This window comes from Theropithecus gelada, chromosome 9, assembly GCF_003255815.1.
Source record: "Theropithecus gelada isolate Dixy chromosome 9, Tgel_1.0, whole genome shotgun sequence".
In the NCBI taxonomy this organism is placed as follows: Eukaryota; Metazoa; Chordata; class Mammalia; order Primates; family Cercopithecidae; genus Theropithecus; species Theropithecus gelada.
Window position 1 is genome coordinate 4893669 of NC_037677.1, and position 26588 is coordinate 4920256.

Here is a 26588-nt window from a genome sequence, read left to right on the forward strand (position 1 = left end):
CCATGACACTTGCTTCTGGTTCCAGAAATGTAGTGTAACACTTAAATGTGCTCCCCCTCTACACATTACATCTAAAAACAGTAAAAGTCTGAAATGTTGAGAAAAGAAAGTAAGTTGTCTAGGGACCTAGACCCCAGGACTCAGGAGATGACTAGGCAGTGAGTCCTCTGGATCTTTTTGCCTCCTGTGTATCCTGGACTGGGAACTGAGGAGGCTCATGACCTAGAAACCCCGGTGGGCACAGTCAGCAAAACAAAGCAAACAAAGGTGGAAAAACAGGATGAGGTGGCTCTCTCTGGGCAGGAGTCATCAAACATGGCTAATGAAAAATGTAAGATGGTGCAGCCACATTGGAAAACAACGAGGCAGTTTAACAAGTTAAACATACATTTATCCTAGGTTCCAGAAGTTGCATTCCTAGACAACTATCCAAAAGAAAACTGTAGGTTCACAGAGACTCCTACACAAGTGTTCATTGTACCATTGCTACTCGTAATAGCCAAAAACTAGAAACAATCTAAATTCCATTCACTGGTGGATAGAGAAACAGAATGTGGTACATCCATACAATGGAATAAATACTTCTCAATAAGAAAGAGCAAACTATTGGTACAGGCAGGAACAAAACTTAACCACAAATATTTTATCAAGTGAAAGTCAAATATTTAAAAAATTGTTTGACTGGATTTTTATAAGATTTCTGGAAGAGGTGAAGCTTTATAGACAGAAGGTAGGTTAGAGGTTACTTAGAGCTGGTGTTGGGAGCAGGGATTGCCTGCAGACGGGCAGAGAATTTTTTTTGGGTGATGAAAGTGTTTCAAAACGAGATTGTGGTTATAGGGCCAAAAAGGGAAACCTTACCTCTTTATCCTTCGAAGTTTCGCTAAAAATGAAAAACAACAAAAACACACCATGAGAAGAGAAAAGGGATATAAATTTATTTTTATGTGTATAGCATGGAAGAATTGCAGAAGAATCATGACCCAATAACCCAGGTGAGGTCCAGGTGCTTATACACCTCACTTCACGGGAGAAAGGGAGCTGGGGAAATAGGCGGTATGGGAGTCAATGGTTTTCAGGACCTGGGAGGCAGAGACCATCCTGTAGTCTCTTTACCTTGGAAGTTGGGAGCACAGAACAAATAACAATTTGGGACTAAGTTGGTTTAGGCTGTAGATGTTGGTGTTTAAGTTTCAGTCTCTTCCTCTGTCTGTTACATAAGTTCGAATCTCCTTTGTTAATGAAATTTCAGGGGAGAGATTGAAAGCAATTGGGTTCCTCTTTGTGAGTCTAGTTTCTAGGTAGATAAGGAAACTTCAGAAAAGAGCCTAATCCTGCACCTTCTCTGGAGACAAAGGAAGGAGAGGTGGGAAGAGGAGACGAAGGAGAGCTGGGAGGAGGAGAGGGGTATGGTAGGGGAGACCCTGAGGCTGCTGTCTGAGTTCAGCCTGTCAAAGCACCCTACCTTGGGGTATCATTTTCCACTTTGTATGATTTTCTGAGCCTTACCATAGGGATGATTGTAGAACTCTAGACATTTGCTAAAACTCATTGAACCGCATGTTAAAACTTGGTGAGTTTCATGATATGTTAATTACTTCAGTAAAGGTGCTGGCAAACAGCAGTAAGTATTCTTGTTGTTACTGTTCCAATAGCCTCAGCATTTGTCTAACTTCCTGCGGCATGAAAACCAGGAATGCAGATAATTCTAGGCATGAGGAGCTGCATGGCAGATTTCATTCGGTCTCGGGGGTGGGGAGTGGGGGGTGCCCTGGGGCTGAGAGAAGGATCTGCTCATGTCTTGAGTGGGTCCCAGTTAGTCCCAACTGCTCTCTTGGATGCTGGGTGTCTCCTCTTTTCCTACAGTTCACACACTTAGAATACCCAAGGCTAGGAGAGGATAAAACTAGGGGTGCTGACAGCAGTGAGCTTTTCAGTATTAAAGGGCAGCTGTGTTCTCTGAAGTTGGAGTGTCTTCAGCTGTGGCTTATCCCCCTCTTCAGCAAGCACAGGTCCCATGGCATGGATTCTGAGGAAGACCTTGGTGAAGAATGCACACTCCTAGCTCAGGCCAAACTCTGCAACCTTAGCAAAGCTGGATATTCAATCTGTTGCACTCTTCTCATGTGTTACAACCTACAAATGGCAGAGCCGTTGGCACTCAAACACCTGATGTTTTTCCCTGGTGTAATCCATGCCCCAGACAGACAGGAAATTCTCCCTTGGTCTTCTAGGCTAGTTTGGGAAGGTGTTTACCCCTGGGACCAGGGTCTTCACAATTCAGCAATAATTACTGATATAAGTTCGATATTTGTGCGTTCCAAATCCCAGGCAGAAATGTAATCCCCAGTGCTGGAGGCAGGGCCTGGTGGAAGGTGATTGGATCATGGCTGGGATCCCTCATTAATGGCTCAGCACCATCCCCTTGTGATTAGTTCTCGCTGTGAGTTCATGGGCCATCTGGCTATGTCAAGTGTAGCACATGCCCCCTCACTCTGTCTTGCTCCCACTCTTGTGGTGTGAGACACAGGCTCCCCCCTTACCTTCTGCTACCACTGTAAGCTCCCTGTGGCCCTCCCCAGAAGCAGATACCAGCACCATGCTTCATGTCCAGCCTGCAGACCATGGGCCAATTGAACCCCCCCTTTTTTTTTTTTAATCAATTACCCAAGTCTCGGGTATTCTTTCATCATGATGCAATTGCCCTAACTGCATCACTCCCATGTCCTGGTTTCAAAAACTCTTTAGTCCCAGCCCAGGGAAACATGTGAAGATATAGCCTCACGAAGTCAATGTGGAACTCTTACTTATTCTTACATGCCTGACTTAAAAAAACGTGTAAAAAGTAAAGTTTCCTCTTCAAAGTTTTCCTTGTGAAATAAATCATAAATGTTAGAAATGATAATTTCTTTTAAAGACTAACTTCCTTCAAGCCTACTTGCTTTATGCTAATAACTTTAAGCCCTATGCTCTACAGCTGTTAGACCTGCTCACAGGTATGTAATACATCCTATGTCCTTGTACCTTAACGAAGATGTGTGTTGGACATGCTCATAGGCATGTCCAAGCTCACAGACTATGCCCCTGCCTTATTTGGGAATATTATTACTTTTCTATCTATTTTTAAAAGTTTGAAATTAGCCAATCAGCTTTTAATTCAGATTGTGAGGTCTGGCTCCAGCCAGTGGAGAAAGGATACAGCAATAGGAACCTCATGCATAAGGAATAAATATTCTGATGTCTCTTTATTCTACGTGTGCCGCCCTCACCATTGTTCCATCCGCAAGGGGTACCCTTTCTGCAGAAAGTAAAAATTGCCCTGCTGAGAGCACTTTTGGTCTGAATACTGATTTTTCCTTGCGGCACGAAAGAACAAAACATTTTGCATTTCTAACACTAGGAACACTGATTTCCACCATAAAGGATACTCAGTAAATATTTCTGGAACTGAATTTCAGGTAGGGTATTAATCCTAACATCTGGCAAAGGTGGCTTCAATCTTGTGAATGCTTAAGCCTTAATGAGATTTAAGAATTTTCCCAGGAACAAATGCTGTTTTTCATGTTGTTCTAGTTATCTGCCTCAGTGAACACCATGACAATTACATAACCCAGCGTTCCCGCCCCATCAGCCTGAACTACAGAAGGCGGTGGATTTCATTCATACCCCACCGAGGACGGGGGGCCAGGATCAGCATGACTGAAACTCCTGTCTGCTCAGTGCCCCTTCCTCCTCCCTCTCCTGCTCTGCTGTAGAGCCCAGGAGGGCAGCCCTCTTCAGCCCTGGGTACTGCCTTCTCTACCTGCTGCCTTCCAGCTGGGCTTGGCCACTTTGAGGCACTGCTGAGAGCAGAAAGGGAAGCCGGAGTCCGCGTGCCTTTCTTCCTTTCTCTGGGGGACACAGCAGCGTCCATCCCTGCAGTCATCCTGGCTGCCTCTCTCAGGCCCTCTATAGTTGCTGCTTCCTCCAGGGTGCCCGGGCTCTGCCCCCAGCACTGCCTCTGCTTCTCTAGCCTAGGAGGGTAGCGGCTTCCTGTTTAAAAGCCTCTGGGTTGCTTCATTGTTCCCTACTGGCTTCGAGGTATTCCCACTATCTGATGACACAACCTGTTTAAATAAGAAGCATGGATATTTATATCCTGGTTCATGACTGATGCTGTTCCCTCCAGATGTCCCTGGTCACCTCTGAACCTCCTCAGGGCTGCCACCCTGCACCTGTTCACAAGCGGCCAAGCGTGAACTCTCCCTGTGGCCACCCTGCTCGCCTGCTGTGCTGCTGTGTTCTGTGACTAGAGTGTTTGTCACTAAGCTGGGCACAGCTGTACTCTGCTGAGGAAGGCCCTGCTGTTAGTCCCAGCCCCGAGGGGAGGGATGACAAATGCTTTGCTGCTCTGTTTGAGTGCAATGTGGGCCTCTCAGTTTCCCACTGCAAAAAACAGTGTTGGATGCAACCTTTAATAAGGATTTAGAAAGTTTGGAAATCACAGAAAATAACAGCATAGAATAACTTAAAAACCCCACTGTGCTGATGCTTAGAGCTCAATTTCATTCATTCCACAAGTATTTATTGAGCACTGACCAAGTACTAGAGAGCTTTTCTAGGTGTGGTGATTAGTTTTGGAGAAGCCAGTCAATAAGTATGAAAACACACCACAAAATGAGTGAATAATTCAGGCAATTGCTCTGGTCACAATTGTTCTGAAGAAACTAAAACAGAGGAGTGAGATGGAGAGACAGTGGGGGACTGGGGAGCTACTTTGATTAGAGTGACACAGGGACAAAGACATCACCAAGAAGGTGAGACTGAAGCCAAAAACCAATGATGACAGAGGGGGTGACAGGAGGCTCTGGACAACCTCTACACAGGTAGGTACAAGTCTCTATGTGACTCTCACATTTTCCTAGAGAAGAGCTTGACAAGGACATGCCCATCTTTACAGGGGCAGGGAGTGAGCCTCAGGAGATCTCAGTTGAGTCTGCACCTTTGCTTGGGATGCAGGACCTGGGAGAGGTGGCTCAGAGCAGCATGAAGGCCTTGGCCGGGGGGCGCGGGGGAGGCAGGCCTGGGAGTGAGGGGCGGTGAGCAGCCCCAGAACACTGACTATTATGAGAATGACCCGCTGCTATGGCCTCCCTTTGCCCTGTGCAATGGATGGAATCTTTCCATGTCCATCAAAGCCATATATGAAGCCTTAACCCCCAAGGTAATGCTGTTTGGTGGTGGGCCCTGTGGATGTGATTGGGTCGTGAGGGTGGAACCCTCATGAATGGGATTAGAGCCCCTCTTAGTCCATTTATTGTTGCTATAAAAGAGAACTTGAAGCTGGGTAATTTCTAGAGAAAAGTGTATTCAGCTCACAGTTCTGCTGGCTGGAAGTTTCAGGATTGGGCTTCTGGTGAGGGCCTCAGGCTGCTTCGAAGCATGGAAGAAGGTGAAGGGGAGCTGGTGTGTGCAGAGATCGCCTGGTGAGAGGGGAAGCAGGAAGGAGGGGAGGGGCCAGGTTCTGTTTAACAACCAGCTCTCTTGGGAACTAATAGAGTAAGACCTTACCCCTCCCCAGAGAGGGCATTCATGTATTCATGAGGGGCCAACCCCATGACCACAAACCTCCCATTAGACTCCACCTCCAACAATGCAGGTCATACCTCAACATGGGATTTGGAAGGGACAAACATCCAAACTATACTAGTGCTTCTGATAAAATAGCCCCCAGGAGATTTCATGCTTGTTTCACCACATGAGGACAGTGAGAGGACAGCTGTCTATGACACAGGATGCAGGCCCCTGCCAGACCCTGAATCTGCCAGCACCTTGATCTTGGACTTTCATCCTCCAGATCTGTGAGATATGTTTTTTGTTTTTAAGACACCCAGTCTACAGTACTTTGTCATAGCAGCATTAATGAACTAGATTCCCAGTCAGAAGACGTGGTATTAACCAGCCTTTTTGGGGGCATTTTGAGAAGCCTGAAAGGTGATCTTTTTGGCTCCCCACTTGTGCGAAGTGGTAAAGGAAGGATGAGCTGTGTTTCCCTAGCGAATCCAGCAGCATTTCTCTTTGTTGCTTGACAATGGACTTTCACTTATTCAGGGAGGATTGTATGGGTGTCTTAGTCTGTTTTCTGTTACAGAATTACCTGAGGCTGAGTGACTCAAAGAAAATAGGTTATTTAGTGCAGTCCTGGAGGCTTGAAAGTCCCGGTGCATGGGGCCCACACCTGGTGAGGACATTTGTGCTGTGTCATCCCATGGCAGAAGGCAGGGGGTGGGAAGCAGGGATAAGAGGATAAGTGAACAAGAGGGCTGAAATGACTTTTACAATAAACCCCCTCATGATAATGGACCCATTTTCACAATGTCAGTGATGAGAACAGGGACTTTATGATCTAGTGACCTCTTAGAGGGCACATCTCTTTACACTGTTGCCTTGGAGATTATACTTTCAACACATGGACTTTGGGGGATACATTCAAACCACAGCAAGGTGTTTGGCATTTTATTCTCATGCAATGTTAACATTGTTGACAGCAGTCTGGTTCCAAGACGGTCTAATAGGAACAGCTGCAGTCTACAGCTCCCAGCACATGCAGTGCAGAAGACGGGTGATTTCTGCATTTCCAACTGAAGTACCGGGTTCATCTCACTGGGGCTTGTTGGAAAATGGGCACAGCCCGTGGAGTGTGAGCTGAAGCAGGGCTGGACATCTCCTCACCCGGAAAGTGCAAGGGGTTGGGGAATCCCCTTTCCTAGCCAAGGGAAGCCGTGACAGATGGTACCTGGAAAATCAGGACACTCCCACCCTAATACTGTGCTTTTCCAATGGTCTTAGCAAACAGCACACCAGAAGACTACCTCGCACGCCTGGCTTGGAGAGTCCCACGCCCACAGAGCTTCGATCCCTGCTAGCACAGCAGTCTGAGATCGAACTGCAAGGTGGCAGCAAGGCTGGGAAGGTGTGTCCACCATTGCTGAGGCTTGAGTAGGTAAACAAAGCAGCTGGGAAGCTCAAACAGGGTTTGAGGCATGCACAAGTTTCAGTAGCTGATTTGATCAAGTGGAAGAAAGGGTATCAGTGATTGAAGATCAAATGAATGAAATGAAGCAAAAAGAGAAGTTTAGAGAAAAAAAAAGTAAAAAGAAGTGAACAAAGCCTCCAAGAAATATGAGACTATGGGAAAAGACCAAATCTACGTCTGATTGGTGTACCTGAAAGTGACGGGGAGAATGAAAACAAGTTGGGAAACACTCTGCAGGATATTATCCAGGAGAACTTCCCCAACCTAGCAAGGCAGGCCAACATTCAAATTCAGAAAATACAGAGAACGCCACAAAGATATTCCTTGAGAAGAGCAACTCCAAGACACATAATTGTAGATTCACCAAAGTTGAAATGAAGGAAAAATTATTAAGGGCAGCCAGAGAGAAAGGTTGGGTTACCCACAAAGGGAAGCCCATCAGACTAACAGTGGATCTCTACAAGCCAGAAGAGAGTGGGGGCCAATATTCAACATTCTTAAAGAATTTAACCCAGAATTTCATATCCATCCAAACTAAGCATCAAAAGTGAAGGAGAAATAAAATCCTTTACAGACAAGCAAGTGCTTACAGATTTTGTCACCACCAGGCCTGCCACCTTACAAGGTCTCCTGAAGGAAGCACTAAACATGGAAAGGAACAACCAGTACCAGCCACTGCAAAAACATGCCAAATTGTAAAGACAGTTGATGCTAGGAAGAAACTGCATCAACTAATGAGCAAAATAACCAGCTAACATCATAATGACAGGATCAAATTCACACATACCAATATTAACCTTAAATGTAAATGGGCTAAATGCTCCAATTAAAAGACACACACTGGCAAATTGGATAAAAAGAGTCAGGACCCATCAGTGTGCTGTATTCAGGAGACCCATCTCACGTGCAGAGACACACATAGGCTCAAAATAAAGGGATGCAGAAAGATCTACCAAGCAAATGGAAAACAAAAAGCAGGGGTTGCAATCCTAGTCTGATAAAACAGACTTTAAACCAACAAAGATCAAAAGAGACAAAGAAGGCCATTACATAATGGTAAAGGAATCAATTCAACAAGAAGAGATAACTATCCTAAATATATATGTATCCAGTACAGGAGCACCCAGATTCATAAAGCAAGTCCTTAGAGACCTACAGAGAGACAGATTCCCACCCAATAATAATGGGAGACTTTAACACCCCATTGTCAACATTAGATCAATGAGACAAAGTTAACAAGGATATCCAGGAATTGAACTAGCTCTGCAGCAAGCAGACCTAATAGACATCTACAGAACTCTCCACCCCAAATCAACAGAATATACATTCTTCTCAGCACCACATCACACTTTTTCCAAAATTGACCACATAGTTGGAAGTAAAGCACTCCTCAGCAAATGTAAAAAGAACAGAAATTATAACAAACTGTCTCTCAAGACCACAGTGCAATTGAACTAGAATTTAGGATTAAGAAACTCAATCAAAACTACTCAACTACATGGAAACTGAACAACCTGTTCCTGAATGACTACTGGGTACATAATGAAATGAAGGCAGAAATAAAGATGTCCTTTGAAACCAATGAGAATGAAGACAACATACCAGATCTCTGGGACACATTTAAAGCAGTGTGTAGAGGGAAATGTATAGCACTAAATGCCCACAAGAGAAAGCAGGAAAGATCTAAAATTGACACCCTAACATCACAATTAAAAGAACTAGAGAAGCAACAGCAAACACCTTCAAAAGCTAGCAGAAGGCAAGAAATAACTAAGAGCAGAAATGAAGGAGATAGAGACACAAAAAACCCTTAAAAAATAAAAAAAAAAGAAATGAATCCAGGAGCTGGTTTTTTGAAAAGATCAACAAAATTGATAGACCACTAGCAAGACTAATAAAGAGAAAAATCAAACAAACACAATAAAAAATGATAAAGGGGATATCACCACTGATTTCACAGAAATACAAACTACCATCAGAGAATACTATAAATACCTCTACACAAATAAACTAGAAAATTTAGAAGAAATGGATAAATTCCTGGACACATACACCCTCCCAAGACTAAACTAGGAGGAAGTTAAATCTGTGAATAGACCAACAACAGGCTCTGAAATTGAGGCAATAATAGCCTACCAATCAAAAAAAGTCCAGGACCAGACAGATTCAGTCAAATTCTACCAGAGGTACAAAGAGGAACTGGTACCATTCCTTCTGAAATTATTCCAATCAATAGAAATAGAGGGAATCCTCCCTAACTCATTTTATGAGGCCAGCATCATCCTGATACCAAAGCCTGGCAGAGACACAACAAAAAAATGGAATTTTAGATCAATATCCCTGATGAACATTGAGGCAAATATCCGCAATAAAATACTGGCAAACCGAATCCAGCAGCACATCAAAGTTTATCCACCATGATCAAGTAGGATTCATCCCTGGGATGCAAGCTGGTTCAACATATGTAAATCAATAAACATAATCCATCATATAAACAGAATCAAAGACAAAAACCACATGATTATCTCAATAGATGCAGAAAAGGCCTTTGACAAAATTCAACAGTGCTTCATGCTAAAATCTCTCAAACTAGGTATTGATGGGACATATCTCAAAATAATAAGAGCTATTTATGACAAACCCACAGCCAATATCATACTGAATGGGCAAAAACTGGAAGCATTCCCTTTGAAAACTGGCACAAGACAGTGATGCCTTCTCTCACCACTCCTATTCAACATAGTGTTGGAAGTTCTGGCTAAGGCAATCAGACAAGAGAAAGAAAGCGTATTCAATTATGAGAAGAGGACGTCAAATTGTCCGTTTGCAGATGACATGATTGTATATTTAGAAAACCCCATCATCTCAGCCCCAAATCTCCTTAAGCTGATAAGCAACTTCAGCAAAGTCTCAGGATACAAAATCAATGTGCAAAAATCACAAGCATTTTTATACACCAATAACAGACAGAGCCAAATCATGAGCTCCTATCCACAAGTGCTTCAAAGACAGTAAGATACCCAGGAATCCATCTTACAAGGGATGTGAAGGACCTCTTCAAGAACTACAAACCACTGCTCAATGAAATAAAAAAGGACACAAATGGAAGAACATTCCATGCTCATGGATAGGAAGAATCATTATTGTGAAAATGGCCATACTGCCCAAGGTAATTTATAGACTTAATGCCATCCCCATCAAGCTACCAATGACTTTCTTCACAGAATTGGAAAAAAATACTTTAAAGTTCATTTGGAAAAAAATACTTTAAGCTTCATATGGAACCAAAAAAGAGTCCACATAGCCAAGACAATCCTAAGCAAAAAGAACAAAGCTAGAGGCATCACACTACCTGACTTCGAACTATACTACAAGACTACAGTAACCAAAACAGCATGGTACTGGTACAAAAACAGAGATATAGATCAATAGAACAGAACAGAGCCCTCAAATATCACACATCTACCACCATATGATCCTTGGCAAACCTGGCAAAAATAAGAAACGGGGAGAGGATTCCCTATTTAATAAATGGTGCTGGGAAAACTGGCTGGCCATATGTAGCTAGCCAAAACTGGATCCCTTCCTTACAAATTATACAAAAATTTAAGATGGATTAAAGACTTAAATGTTAGACCTAAAACCACTAAAACCCTAGAAGAAAACCTAGGCAATACCATTCAGGACATAGGCATGGGCAAGGACTTCATGACTAACACACCAAAAGCAATGGCAACAAAAGCCAAAATTGACAAACGGGATCTAATTAAACTAAAGAGCTTCTGCACAGCCAAAGAAACTATGATCAGAGTGAACAGGTAACCTACAGAATGGGAAAAAAATTTTATAATCTACCCATCTGACAAAGGGCTAATATCCAGAATCTACAAAGGACTTAAATTTACAAGAAAAAAATCAACCCCATCAAAAAGTGGGTGAAGGTTATGAACAGACATTTCCTCAAAAGACAACATTTATGCAGCCAACAGACACATGAAAAAGTGCTCATCATCACTGGTCAGAGAAATGCAAATCAAAACCACAATGAGAAACCGTCTCTCACACCAGTTAGAATGGCCATCATTAAGTCAGGAAACAGGTGCTGGAGAGGATGTGGAGAAATAGGAACAGTTTTACACTGTTGGTGGGACTGTAAACTAGTTCAATCATTGTGGAAGACAGTGTGGTAATTCCTCAAGGATCTAGAACTAGAAATACCATTTGACCCAGCCATCCCATTATTGGGTATATACCCAAAGGATTATATATCATGCTGCTATAAAGACACATGCACACGTATGTTTCTTGTGGCACTATTCACAATAGCAAAGACTTGGAACCAACCCAAATGTCCAACAATGAGAGACTGGATTAAGAAAATGTGGCACATATACACCATGGAATACTACGCAGCCATAAAAAAAGGATGAGTTCATGTGCTTTGTAGGGACATGGATGAGGCTGGAAACCATCATTCTGAGCAAACTATCACAAGGACAGAAAAACCAAACTCCACATGTTCTCACTCATAGGTGGGAATTGAACAATGAGAACACTTGGACACTGGGTTGGGAACATCACACACTGGGGCCTGTTGTGGGGTGGGGGGGATGGGGGAGGGAGAGCATTAGGAGATACAGCTAATGTAAATGACGAGTTATTGGGTGCAGCATACCAGCAGGGCACATGTATACATATGTAACAAACCTGCACATTGTGCACATATACCCTAGAACTTAAAAATTCAGATTTATAGAAAAGTTGAAAGAGTAGACCAACGAATACTTGTTAGCCTATTATCACATTTAATACTTTTCCTTGTTTTTACTGAAACAATAAAAATAAGTGCAGACATCTTGATTTTCCTAAGCCTGCATCTCCTATGGATAAGGACACTTTGCCACATAACCACAATACTATTATCACACCTTTGAAAACTAACAATTGCCTAATACTGTCTAATAAACTACCCATGTTCAGATTTCCCCAGTTGTCCCCAAAATGTCCTTTTAGCTTTTAAAGAAGAATCAACTCAGAATCCAACCAAGGTTCAAGAATTGGTTGTGTCTCTTTGGTCCTTTTAAATCTAGAACAATTCCTCCTTTTTGGGTGTGTATGTTTCGTATCATTGACCTTTCTGAAGGATCTAGCACAGCTGTCTTGCTGACTGTGAAGCATCCTACATTTGTTTCCTTGTCTGCTTTATGTTTTTGAGGTTTTTTTTCCAGTGAATATTTTGAAATATACATACAGAAATGTGCTTAAGTTATAAATAGGTGGGTTTGTGAAAGCTTACTTTTCAGCCCCTGGAATTTTAAACTTTTGGCTACTTTGCAAACCCTCATCTCTGTAGTTCATTCCCCCATTGCCTCTAGAGAATGCCTATTGCCAAGACAATTTCCTGGCACTTTCCTACAGATGAGGGTGCTAAGGATGGGCGGCATCCAATTTAGGCAGTTCCATTGTACTTATCTCAGATTCCCCACCAGGGTTTCAGTTAAAGTCATTGTTCAGTTCCCCCTTCTAAAAATGTTACATTATGTAATTATCCTGGCTTTAGGAGATTTAGGTTTTTATACCATGTGAATGAATTGGCTATCAGGAAAGTCATTTTAAAGCTTTTAGTGATCTAAATTCAATTGTTAAAACTGCTTTAATAGCTAGGTTGTAGAAGACAATATGGTAGGTCCTTGAATAATGTTGTTTTGTTCAATGTCTTTTTGTTACAATGTTGATGAGACAAAAAATCAATTCCTGGCTGGGGCCACCGTCAGTGGAGTTCACACTTTGTCCCCCAGCCAGCATGGGTTTTCTCTGGATACTGCACTTTGCTCCTACATTCCAAGGATGTGCACATAGTGGTTAATTGGTCCCATTCTGAGTGACTGTGGGCATAGATTGTGAGTACACCCCGCCATGGGATGGTGTCCTGTCCAGGTGTGGTTCCTACCTTGTGCCTGGAGCTGCTGGGATGGGTTCTGGCCACCCTTGGTCCCAAACTGTAGTCAACAGGTTGGGAAAGGAATGAATGAATAAACGCAAATTATTGTAAAATAAAAATTTGTAAGGTCTACAACAATCCTACAAATGCATGACAAACGATGTGGTATGAAAGTTTAAAAAAAAAAAAAAACAAAAAACCCTTTCTGATAAACCTGAGTGCCTTTTCCTCATGAATTGCAGAGTCCTTACTGAACTTTGCTCTGTTTGGTTAAATTCCCTATCAGAGTTTAAACTCTATCCCACTCCTCATGGTTTTTCTGTAAATAACTTTCTTCCATTCCAGCAAAATATTTTAAAACAAATACTGCCTTTTCTCAGTTTATGCTTTTACATGGAAGGGCTCAAACATCATTTTTTTCTGGGAAGAAGAAATTCATTATCCTCTCATCCCATCTGGTGGTTCCTGCTAGAGAAAAGCTGCCAGGATTTCCTTCAGTGCAGGAAGAAGGGTGACTCGAGAGTTGAGATTTGCTGAGAGGGCAATTCTTGCTCAGTTCTTTAAGGTCTCAGTTACCCATATTTAGCCACATAGATTAGCAGCTGTTACTGTTTAAATTAGGCTTTCATGAGATGTAAAAGAGGGAGTGAGTGAAATGGAGAAACAGTCCAGCAATATCCAGAAACATGGAAAATGGGCAGCAAAGGTGCTCAAAGAAATTAGGAGTGTTATCATACACATCAAGAATATCACCAAGAACTAGCTCACACTCCAGGGAAGATCAGGGATATTGACTTCTCTAGGTCTAGAGAGATTTCATGTGTCTCGTCACTTCCCAGCCCCTGGTTGCTTTATCTAACTGGTTCCCCTCAACTAAACAAAACTACAAACACAGAACATCTGAACCTTACATTTCCTTTAGGATAGAATAGGCTAGGAAAAATAAACTACTGGCTGGGCATGGTGGCTCAAGCCTGTAATCCCAGCACTTTGGGAGGCCAAGACGGGTGGATCACGAGGTCAGGAGATCGAGACCATCCTGGTTAACATGGTGAAACCCCGTCTCTACTTAAAAAAATCCAAAAAAAGAAAAAAAACTAGCCGGGCGAGGTGGCGGGCACCTGTAGTCCCAGCTACTCGGGAGGCTGAGGCAGGAGAATGGCGTGAACCCGGGAGGCGGACCTTGCAGTGAGCTGAGATTCAGCCACTGCACTCCAGCCCAGGCGACAGAGCGAGACTCTGTCTCAAAAAAAAAAGAAAAAAGAAAAACTACAAAAGTCTCATTTTCCAGAGAATACTCAGGTAAAAAAAGGTGAATTAAAATAAGTATAAAGGAACAGTGTCATATATCTACTTTTGTAGCTATTGAAGATGGTACCAAGTTATAAGTAAGGAACCCATTGTGCTGGGCCCCTATTAACCTATAGGGCTTAGTTGGGGGTTACTTACAGGGTGATCCGGCATCAGCAGGCTGGACAGGAACACTGTAATCACTTGCCAAAAAAGAAAAAAAAAAAAAAGCATGCAGTTTATATAGCACCATCACTGAACTCCTCCCACCAGCGACCTCCACGTGGCAACCCTCATTTCTTAGGATAAGTTATTGCTGCCATGTGCGCCTGCCTCACATGGAATGCCTAAGTTTTTGCTGTCAGGTGACTCTACCCTGCAGGTTATGCCTACGTTATTGCTGCCAGGTGAGTCTGCCTTACAGGGGATGCCCACATTATTGCTGACAGGTGCATCTGCCTTACAGGGTATGTCCACATTATTGCTGACAGGTGCATCTGCCTTACAGCGTATGCCTAAGTTATTTCTAACAAGTGTGTCTACTATACGTGGAATGCCTACGTTATTGTTGTCAGGTGACTCTACCCTGCAGGTTATGCCTACGTTATTGCTGCCAGGTGAGTCTGCCTTACAGGGTATGCCTACGTTATTGCTGACAGGTGCATCTGCCTTACAGGGTATGTCCACATTATTGCTGACAGGTGCATCTGCCTTACAGCATATGCCTAAGTTATTTCTAACAGGTGTGTCTACTATACGTGGCATGCCTACGTTATTGTTGTCAGGTGACTCTACCCTGCAGGTTATGCCTACGGTATTGCTGCCAGGTGAGTCTACCCTACAGGGTATGCCTCAGTTATTGTTGTCAGGTGAGTCTGCCTTACAGGGTATGCCCACATTATTGCTGACAGGTGCATCTGCCTTACAGGGTATGCCTAAGTTATTTCTATCAGGTGTGTCTACCATACAGGTTATGCCTACGGTATTGCTGCCAGGTGAGTCTGCCTTACAGGGTCTGCCTCATTATTGTTGTCAGGTGAGTCTGCCTTACAGGGGATGCCTACGTTATTGTTGACAGGTGCATCTGCCTTACAGTGTATACCTACGTTATTGCTGACAGGTGTGACTACCCTACAAGGTATGCCGTCCACACAGCACCAAAGACAATGGAACAAATCCAGGGAGAGAAATGGATCAGGCCTCCAATTCATGAAGAGCAATGCAAAGAGAAGATGCCAAGACAGCAACTCTGGCAGCAAATTCAGAAGACAGGAGAGGTTCCTCAAGTATGAGCTGCATGAGGATTCAGGACAGGGGTCTTCATAATCTTCTGCTTTGCAAACATTCCCCTGGCCAACAATTGATGACTTTAGGAAACTGACACTGGTGTGTGGGTGTCATGGTGGTGATGAGAATGGCCAATGCTTGGGTTCGTAAATCTGACAGTCAGAAACAGAACCAGATGACCAAGCGGGGTTTGAAAGGAATTGGGCCCAGGCAGGTAAAAGGACCACAGGAAACATCAAGAACTGAAAAATAGTCCTAGCTTTCGCATCACAGCAAGCACAATGGAGAAATCTGGAGGTGGCATCCATATCAGAAAAGGTTCCCTGAAACCATACAGTGCAGAGAGAGGGAGAAAAGGGGACAGAGCAACAACACAAGCTCCGTGAGGGAGCTGTCCCCAGGTGTCCCTGGTGTATCACAGGCATTTGGATCAGGATGTGCAGCGGGTAGTGCATGAAGATTGTTGCCCAGAGGAATGAATGTCCACTCCCAAGAACCCAAGGAGGGGTTCCTACCGGGGCAGCTCCCCTGAGGAGCTTCCAAGAATGCAAATGCCTGGGCCTAACCCTGGGAGATGCTGAATCAGGAAGCCAGAGGTAGGGTCTTTATTTTTAAACAAAATCAATAAAAACTGAAGGAAACCAAAGTATTTCAGTCTAATATGGGTCTTTCTTTGACATATTTTGAGGTGGCCTTTCAAAGGGACTGCCAACAGAAACAGCTCTGCAAAGCTGGCTTGGGCAGGGGAGAGTTGCATCTGGATAGAATCTGCCTCGATGCAGCCTGGCTTCCTCGGAGCCCCTCCCTTAGACCTAGGGATGATTAACTGAGAGTCTGATACCTTTATAGACCTGAAACCTTCACCTCTTCTCTCTGAGCGCTGCTCCCTGTGAGGTTTCAGCTACACAACAAGACCACCTTTGCTGGCCAGACATCCTTTTCTCTTCCTCTCATAACTTATTTCCCCACCAGAGCCTGTTTTGTGCCATGCTCCCAACTCCCATTCTTTTGGTAACCGTAAGATACTACATAAACTTCTGAACCCAATTGAGGGAGGGGTTGGGGTAATCACCTGATTCTGTCCTTTGCACACTAATACCTTTGTACACCTGTTCTCTTATTAATCTGCCTTTTGCCAGTTAATTTTCCAGCAAGCCTTTTTCAGAGGCAAAGAGGATGGTTTCCCTTGGTCCCTACAAAACCAACAAACACAAAAACGTGTGCCATTTTGACCTGTTGTCAGGGTTTCAACCTTGCATTAGAGTTTTGGTGAACCCATTTTTTCTTTTCTAGGATTCCTAGACCCTGTGCTTGTGCTAACTTCAAGTTCCTTCGGTGGATTTTAGTTCATCCCAGCTGTGCTGAAGGAGAAACAAGGCCACGCAGTCTTGTCACCTCTGCTCCAGGTGTGGACAGCGTGGAGATCATCAGGTCAATGCAAGATGAGGACTTGGGCCAGGAAGCACAGAGAATGCTGGGCCGCTGTCCTTTTCTTCACGGGAGGGTGTTTAGAGAGCATTCTCTGGTGACAAGCACTCTCTTCTTGCCCCAACCCTAGTCAGGCTCCCCTGAGCTCCTTTTTCAGTGAGGCCCCATTTTGGGGTATGTCCCAAGACCCCAGTTTTAGCAAGAATCCTATTACCTCAGTTTAGCCAGAATCCCCCACCCTTGATGTCTGTCACCCTCAGCCTCAATATCTGGCCAGGTTCCTTGTCCCTCACCATCCCCAAGGAATTTCTGGCCACCCTGAGCTGCCTTCAGCAGGAATCCTGTTAGGTTGGTTGAGTCAGAATGCCCCTTACTCTGTGCACTTCCTCCTAGTGATCCTCCATCCCCCACCCCAACCCTGCTTCTTGGCTTTCCTTTAGCTGCACACTCCTGTTTTAAACAGTCATGCCCAGAATTGTGTGGCTACATGGTACAAGCAAACACAAATCTAGTTTGTGAAGTCGTATGGCTTGCTGTTCATAAAAGAGTCATCTCTACATATTTGTGAGAATCACATTGCAGTGGTCCCTGTTTCAGCACCTGACTGAGATTATTCAAATCAAGTAAACTCTTTACCTGAACTTCAAATGTTCATAAAAGCCTCTAGCCATNTCCTTCTTCCTTCCTTCCTTCCTTCCTTCCTTCCTTCCTTCCTTCCTTCCTTCCTTCCTTCCTTCCTTCCTCCCTCCCTCCCTCCCTCCCTTCCTCTCTTTCTTTCCCTTCCTTCCTTCCCTTCCTTCCTTCCTTCCTTCCCTCCTTTCTTCCCTCCCTTCTTCCTTCCTTTCTTTCTCTGTTTCTCTCTCACACTTGCTCTCTCTCTCTCTCTCTCTCTCTCTCTCTCCTTTTTCTTCTTTCTTTCCTTCTTTCTGAGACTGAGTCTCGCTCTGCCGCCCAGGCTGGAGTGCAGTGGCCGGATCTCCCCTCACTGCAAGCTCTGCCTCCCGGGTTCCCGCCATTCTCCTGCCTCAGCCTCCCGAGTAGCTGAGACTACAGGCGCCGCCACCTCGCCCGGCTAGTTTTTTTGTGTTTTTAGTAGAGACGGGGTTTCACCCTGTTAGCCAGGGTGGTCTCAATCTCCTGACCTCGTGATCCCCCTGCCTCGGCCTCCCAAAGTGCTGGGATTACAGGTGTGAGACACCGAGCCCGGCCATTCCTCGTGTTAATTTCACCATACTAAAATTAATTAAGATTATTTCTATAACTGTAGGTTGCATCCTGTTAATTTTTCAAAAAAAATCACTGAACCTGAAATTATTTTTGGGACAGTTCCAAGTTAGTGATCAAGCAGTGATTTTCTGTGACTGCAGAAGTTCCTGCTATGCCCAACCTTTATTACTAACTGGGAAGGACCCAGGCTGACTGGGATGGGCTTATGATTCTACATATAGAACTCATCCAAAAAGGAGGAAAAGCTGATTTTTGTGAATGTCACTGCTTGTGCCTGAACTAACCCTCAGGCACATTAGTCAGAAAATACTACCTTTGGTTGCTCCCCCAGGTTCCTAAAAATAAAGCTCTAGAGGCCACCAAATTGGCAATAGAAGCTGGGTTCCACCATATTGATTCTGCTCATTTATACAATAATGAGGAGTACGTTGGACTGGCCATCCGAAGCAAGATTGCAGATGGCACTGTGAAGAGAGAAGACATATTCTACACTTCAAAGGTACTGTGCCTATGATGAACTTGTGTGTACATATGTTTATGGTAATTGTGTGGAGGTGGCAATTCTATGACTGGATCCATAGTTGAGGGTGAATTGTGCTTATTTATTTCGATTTATTCACAATTATTCATGTAGTAAAACTAAAATCAAAAGCAGGAAATGAAGATGACTTTCTCATCTTTGCAGTGTTCCAACTCATGACTTCAAAGTGCCTTTCCTTTCTGAGCTCAGCACAGATCAGTATGGTTTAACATGGAATATAGAATCAGAAAGAATCCTAATCATATTATATTATTACTTACCTCCTGGGTGAGTTTCTTACATTTGTTACGATTCTCAGTTTCCATTATTGTGTTGATCATACCGAGAGAGAAAGCAATATAAGCAAGCTCTGTGAGTATTAAATAATAATGCCTACATTGTCTCAAATTGTGTCCAGCACAAGTTGACATATTAAAAACTGTGTTTGCTTCCTAAGCTTCTAAACCACAAAGATACTTAGTCTTGCCCATTGGGCTGAATAGAGGAAATAATTACACTACTAACATGAGTTGTAAAACATACCAAAGATAATTCAGATAATGGGTATGCTTATGATTTGATAATAATTTTTATCCTTTGAGTAATTTCACTCTTTCATTCAATATATGTACTAACAATATATCCAACATATTACAAAGTTCATCAGGATATGGCAGAACAAAAGGCATCACAAGAAAAGAGAGAATAATTTTGCCTGTGGTCATTAGTTTTGAAGTAGTAGAAAATGTCTAAATATTAGGTGGAGCAAACTAGTAAAATTGGCTCAAGTTTTCATTACACAACTTCCTTTCTCTCACCTCTGCAGCTTTGGTGCAATTCCCATCGACCAGAGTTCGTCCGACCAGCCTTGGAAAGGTCACTGAAAAATCTTCAATTACACTATGTTGACCTTTATCTTATTCATTTTCCAGTGTCTCTAAAGGTAGGCAGGTTGTGTGATCAAATTTATTTCACTTTTGTTGTCAGCATAAATATTGTTCTCATGGATATTTGAACTAAGCATTTTCCTAGATTGTTTTCATGGATATTTGAACTAAGCATTTTCTTAGGAGGACACAGGGATTATAACATGGAAGAAGAGCCCTAAACATAACTCCTAATTCCCTTTCTATTGAATACATTTTGAATCCGTACTTCCGTGATGCATGTCTACAAGAAAAGAGAGTGCAGAATCCTCAAAGCATCTGTCTCAAAAACTTGAGGAAGTGACAATCATCTCGTTGAAGGCACAAGGTCTTAGTTATGACTCCTGAGTTCACCTTTTGGGATGTTAACAGACACAGAGTTTCATGAAGTTGTGGTGTCCAGAAAAGCTGTTGCACATAGGGTGAACAATGAGTTGCCATCTTCTTGCCTCTTTTCAAGGGGCGAGAACTCAGTCCGGGTGTGTCTTAAACTACAAACCTTCATGGGAAACCTTGTTGCTTCTGCTTCCTCTTTTTTCACACTGGAGTTTTTATTTTTGCTTACCCATGAATTCTTGTGTCATTCATAACTTTTGTTTTAAGGTTACAGAAAACTACTCAGACTAGTTAATGCAAGGGTGTATTAGATATAAAAATCGGAAGTCAAAGCCATGGCTACATTCAGAATTTGATAAAATCTCTAAAAATGTATCCTTTCTCCATCCTTATCTCTACTTTATTACAAAAAGCTTTTTAAATATTTGTTCCAACCTTTTTCATTGATGGCATTTATGGCTTTGGAGCACTTTCAGGCTCATGGTCATTACCGTGAGCTCCTGTGCATCTCCCAACTTCCAAACTAGCCTTGAAAACACCTCCATGGACCATGATTGGTTCATGGTCCTGTCCATGGAATGTCACATGTTCAGGGAGATAAAGAACTCTGATAGTGGCATCTGGGTCAAAAGTACAATCCTTTATTCCTGGATATCAAGGTCTTTTGCAGTTGAAGAGAGGTATTGTCACAGAGAAAATAATAGGAGCAGAAGAAAGTAATGTAAGTCAATGATGACACTCCATTAGCAACCAGAAAGATGATATTTATTTATACATATAATAGTTATAAGAGATTAGGGGAAGTCTGTCCCTGAAGACATTCCTTATACCTTCATATGTAGCACACTTTGTACATATCACTCTCAGGAGCATTGCATCACCTACCTCAAGGAGGATTAGTGTCCTTAAATGTACCTCAGAGCATGGCTATGTGTGGGGAAATTTATGTGGGGAAATTGATTTGTGACATCACTAAATTGACTGCTTCTACTTCAGCCAGGTGAGGAACTGATCCCAAAAGATGAAAATGGAAAACTACTATTTGACACAGTGGATCTCTGTGCTACATGGGAGGTGAGTGCTTGGAGGAGAGCACAGATAAGAAAGATGAGATAGGAGACATCTGGTTCCTACCTTCCAAGTGCAAGAATGGAAAATGCACCACTGGATCAAAAACTTAGGAGTTTTACAAAGATAGTTTTTGTAAGCAGTAAGAAAAAAGAAATGACAGGCATACAAAAGAGAGAAGTGGAGGAGAAGGGTTGGGGGTAAGGAGGACTGGGATTTCTTTCCTTGCCTGTGCACTAATCTCTCCAGTTTCCTAAGGAGGAAACAAATTCTTACTCTTGCAATCACTATCTTCTTCTCCAATTTTCTGTTTTATTTTCTCCCTTTTAAGAACCATGGCTACATAGTTTGATTGTCATATCTAGACAGTTGTTTCTTTCACAGTTCTGTGTCACATTTATCTTGATCTTCAGTTGACTACACTAATGACACCTCACAATTCCTTTTTCCCAGGCCATGGAGAAATGTAAAGATGCAGGATTGGCCAAGTCCATCGGGGTGTCCAACTTCAATCGCAGGCAGCTGGAAATGATCCTCAACAAGCCAGGGCTCAAGTACAAACCTGTCTGCAACCAGGTGAGCGCCCTCAGCCTCCTGTCTTTTCTACTCTTCATACCCCTCTTTCTGTCCTATTGCCAACTATCCATTCATTTAGTCCCACTTATCTTTGTAAAAGAGAAGATTCTAGAGAGCAAAGCCTCTGTCTAGAAAGGCATAGAGGGCTCCTACTGGTACCCAGCTTAGAAAAGTCTTATGGAAAGTGTTGCAACTTTGATGCTGAATTGTGAGTTATATTTAGGGGAAGTCAATTCAATCAAGGAGGCTAAGGATTGTCCATTAGATTCAGGGAAAAGTGGACTTACCCCTAAGCTATGAAAGATGACCAGAGAGTGGATGGGTCAAGTCGATTTGGAGGAAATTGTGCATAGTTATGAAGCCATGAAAAGATGGAATGAGCAGTACATAAGGAGAAAGTGAGAGCAAGAGAAGAGAAATACTAGGGATTTCCATGGGGTTCAGATGTCTCAGTGCCTCTTGGTATCTCTGCTTTCACACTCCTTGACCAAGGGTATAGATACACTAAAAATTATCTGCAGACAATGAAGGTCATCCATGATAGAAAGAGCAAATGACCTGTTTACAGAGATATCTGTTCACAGTGGATGAAATCAATGCTGAGGAAGGTTCAGTAGAACATCGAGCTGACCAATGACTGCCCCGCTCCTAGTCGGCTGCTGTTCTTTGGAGTCTGTCACGCAATCAGCTGCTTAAACACATCTATTCTATGCATGGTTCTTTCATAGCCTAGACATAATTCCATCTTTTCCTTGCATCCTGATTGATGATTCCAGGCCTCCTTGATCAAACTGACTGCCCCCAAGTGTTACACACATTTCAGCATTAAAGTCACCACACCTTTCCCAGTACCTTACACTTTTTTATTTCATTTTTTAAAATTTAGAGTTAATGAGTAAAGATCAACAGTGGAAATACATAATGTATAAAATGTGTGAATTTGGTATAATGATATGGTGCCATGATAATTACATAAAAGCGATGAGAAATTAATGTGGTTTTAATACTAATAGTTCCCCAATATTTTAATATGGCAATTTTCAAACTTTCCAAAAATTTGATAAAAATACTACTGGAGGCCCATGTTACCATTTCTGTTCAAAATTACTACCATTTTGCAATGTTATATAGGGATATATTTGCATAAATATATATAATGTTTCTAGAACCTTTTCAAGGTAAATTGTAAAGATGCCAATTGACCCCTAGAGACCTCTCCAAGCATGTCACAGGAATGACGATATTCTCCCAGTTACAGTGTCATTACTGTATCTAAGAACATCATCTACAGCGCCCTCATGTCATTTGGTATCCAGTCTATATTTGAATTTTCCATTGTTTAATCAAAATGTCTTTTGTAGCTCTTCTTTTTTAACCAGAATTCTGTTGTTTTTATACCATTGTATTTTGATATCAGTTAACTTGTTTTTCCCAGTTATTGAAGGTTTCTGTAAATTAGAAGTTAGATGAGAATGTTTTATTACATTGGTTTAAACCTTTGGGGCAAGAAAATGTTTTTATCATGCCGTGGTTTTCAAACTGCACCACACTAGACTGCATACAATCACAGAATGCCCCACTAGCAGTGAAGCTAGTTTTAAAAACTTGGTTAAACTAACGATGGTCAGATCTGTTGTTTTTAACACATGTTTTCTCTTTAACGATTACTAGTAATCTGCTGGGGGATAATTATCGACAGAAGAAGTCATAGTCCCATGACAAATTTTCACATATGATTGAGTATACATCAGTGATTTGAACTTTTTTGTATTGTATTTCTGTTTTCTTGTTTGTTATTTCCTTGGGTTTTTTACAGAAAATTTTCAATTTTAACCACTTGTTTAACTACTCTTACCTGACATTTTACTAAAAATAGTTTCTCAACAAGTAAAACTAATAAACTATTATTCCGCTAAGTCCGGGTAAAAGTTAATGTCTTCCTTCAATTAGCAATATACTGAGAATGTAATTACTATAATGACCACCATCAGAGTAGACAAATATTTGTGTTCTTTTTCTCATTCTCTCTCTAATTACTATAGACTCATGGATTTTTGTCCTATGCTTTTTAATTCAATTTACTTATTTTTCAATGCTTATACTACTCAGTAGGTATATATGTACATATATATATATGTGAAAGAAGAATTTGGTCAAAGACTCCTGAGGGTAGGTCTAAAAGACAAAAGCACTTGTTTCACAGGAAAGCCACTGGTGACATTTGAGATGTCACCATACAAATCTATCATCCAAAAAGGAAAAGTAATGAAAGATTATTAAAAGTATCAGTATTTATACATATATGTATGTTTTCTAGTTCATCCATTATATATGGATATATATGTATCTCATAGATGGCATATATGATATGTATAAAATGTTAGATGAATTAGAAAACATACATATATATGTATACATTTTGGTTATTAATTAGGAAACTAGTTCTTTTGTCTTTCACACCTGCTCTCATGAGTCTTTGACCAAATTCTTGATTTCTGGCACGATATGATGCCCAAAGCTCAAAGAATCTTACCTCATCCCCGCTCTGAAACTGGCCGTGTCTCCTTCTAGTGGTCGGAGTTACTAAGAAACCAGGATAGGGTTCGTAGAGTTGCTTGTGCTCAGAAATAGCATTTCTGTTTTCTTAGGAGAGAGGGGCATAAAATTTATTTTTATGAAAAAGATCATTTCTTGACGATAATATTCTCAGTTCGAATTTAATGCTCTATATTATTCGGCTTCTTTTACTTTGGTCATTTTAATATTAATACAACTTTTGGATTATCTGATGCTTTTCCATCTTGCTCATCTGCAGGTGGAATGTCATCCTTACCTCAACCAGAGAAAACTGCTGGATTTCTGCAAGTCCAAAGACATTGTTCTGGTGGCCTATAGTGCTCTGGGATCCCATCGAGAAAAACCATGGTAATAAGAGCAACAGGAAGTTTACGTAAAACATTGTTTTGATTTAAAAAAATTTAATGAGCTCACGCTGTTTCCTGGAGTTCACCGACAGCTGACTTGGGATGAGGGAAGAATTTGCATTTCTGACAAGATCCCAGGTGATGTTGAGGTTGCTGTTCAGGGGCCTCACTTGAGAAGCTCTGGTGCAGAGTGGATGCCATCGTCTGTTTAGGGAGCCACCTAACAAACTGTATCCCCAGCCTCAGGGCTTCAGCATTTCTGCCTTTCCTTCCAGGGTGGACCAGAACTCCCCGGTTCTCTTGGAAGACCCAGTCCTTTGTGCCTTGGCAAAAAAGCACAAGCGAACCCCAGCCCTGATTGCCCTGCGCTACCAGCTGCAGCGTGGCGTTGTGGTCCTGGCCAAGAGCTACAATGAGCAGCGGATGAGAGAAAACATGAAGGTGAGGAGCCGGGCTGTGGGCCTCAGGGCTGCTGCACAGTGTCCTTCACACGTGTGCTTCTTGTAAGGCTCTGAGGACACCCTTGGGCCAGCTCCATTTCCCTGTATTTCCTATGCATGAACTCTTTGTGTACATCACAAGGATTTCTTCTACTCTGGCACAGGAGAGGCGACACAGGTGGAGAGAAATAGGATGGGATCAAAACCAGAGATTTGAATGAGCGTTAAGTCAGTGATATCCATATCCCTCTGTTAGGGATATGTCCTTTTCTTTATTTTCTATAATGAGGTGTTTGATTAAATGTTTTTTAGTCTCCAAATCATTGTTGTTTTTTTTTTTTTGTATATTTATGTAGTATACATTCCTTATATTTATTCTCTTAGAATTTTATCTTTGTGAATTGTTTAACTCTGCTTTTTTATTTTATTTTATTTTTTTTTGTGAGGTGGTTGTCTTTATTTTATGTGTAGGAGACCATATTTATACCAATACCTAAGGTTATAAAACAAACCCAGTTAACACAAAGGCTTAATGCAAAAGCATTTATTGAGCTCAAGATTCCATGGTTAGAAAATTAGCCTCGGCTCAGCCTAAACTCAGTCCAGTCCTTCTGTTCCTGGCCGGGCTCTCATGTGCATGCAGGGCAGTGAGGCTGCTCTGCTTCAGGATGTCCATGGGGCATCTGTCTGAGCGCCCCCTTCTCCCATGCAGTTCTTTATCCTCCAGTCATCCAGCCCAGGGTTTGTCTCGGAACCGGGCACGACCCCAAGGCAGTGAGTGGACACGTGCAAAGCCTTTTCCTGTCTAGGCTCAGAGCTGCCAACCATCGTTTCTGGGAAATTCTATCACCTAATGCAAGTTACAGGATAGGTCAGACTCAAGGGGTGAGGAAATACACACCACCTCTTATTGGAAGGAGCTGGAAATTCATATAACCAAGCAAGTGGATACAGGGACATGTGATTGTTAGAGGGCATGTTCCTAAATAATCTATCAGTTATATGATATGTGTGATATAATATATTAATAGGTATATGTATGAATACGAATATATGTAAATTGATGTATTATTTCATATATTCTCAAGAATACATCCAAGTCTCTAAAGAATATCCAAATACATACATATATATGTATGTTTTCTAATTAGTTATATATAGATACATTAAATATGCATCATATATGGTGTATATATTGTAAATCCTATGTCGTATATATGACATATATCACATATATGTATATGTCACTATTTTCTAAAACCTTAAGTAAAATCAGTGTAGAAATCCATAGGATACTCTGAAATAATGACATAGAGAATGAGAATGAGAAAGAAAGTAAAAAATGACAATGAAACAATAGATGAATCTAGGTAATAGCATTCACTATATGATTTTTAAAATATTTTTAGACATTAGAAAACTGACAAAATAAAAAGGAAATGTCATGAAAGACTGTGGAAATTATCAGTATTTATACATTTGTATGTTCTCTAATTCATCTAGTATACATAGATATATATATATATGACATATGTGTTATATGTGTTCAATTAATTAGAAACCACATATATATGTATTTATTCTGGATATTAATTCTTTAGAGACTTGAA

The 26588-nt window shown here is 41.9% G+C and overlaps 1 protein-coding gene across 2 annotated transcripts in view; it reads left to right on the forward strand.

The window, feature by feature from the left end:
* Window positions 1–26588, forward strand: part of LOC112631309 (aldo-keto reductase family 1 member C1 homolog) — a 91595-nt gene that overhangs the window by 59403 nt on the left and 5604 nt on the right. Inside the window, exons 2-7 of one of the 2 annotated variants that reach the window (XM_025396244.1) lie at window positions 18520–18687; window positions 19535–19651; window positions 20967–21044; window positions 21492–21614; window positions 24430–24539; window positions 24814–24979. In XM_025396244.1, the coding sequence (XP_025252029.1) occupies window positions 18520–18687; window positions 19535–19651; window positions 20967–21044; window positions 21492–21614; window positions 24430–24539; window positions 24814–24979 (762 nt within the window). Of the gene's footprint in view, window positions 1–18519; window positions 18688–19534; window positions 19652–19778; window positions 19830–20966; window positions 21045–21491; window positions 21615–24429; window positions 24540–24813; window positions 24980–26588 lie in introns of those variants that run through there. The other variant, XM_025396245.1, reaches the window with a different exon arrangement.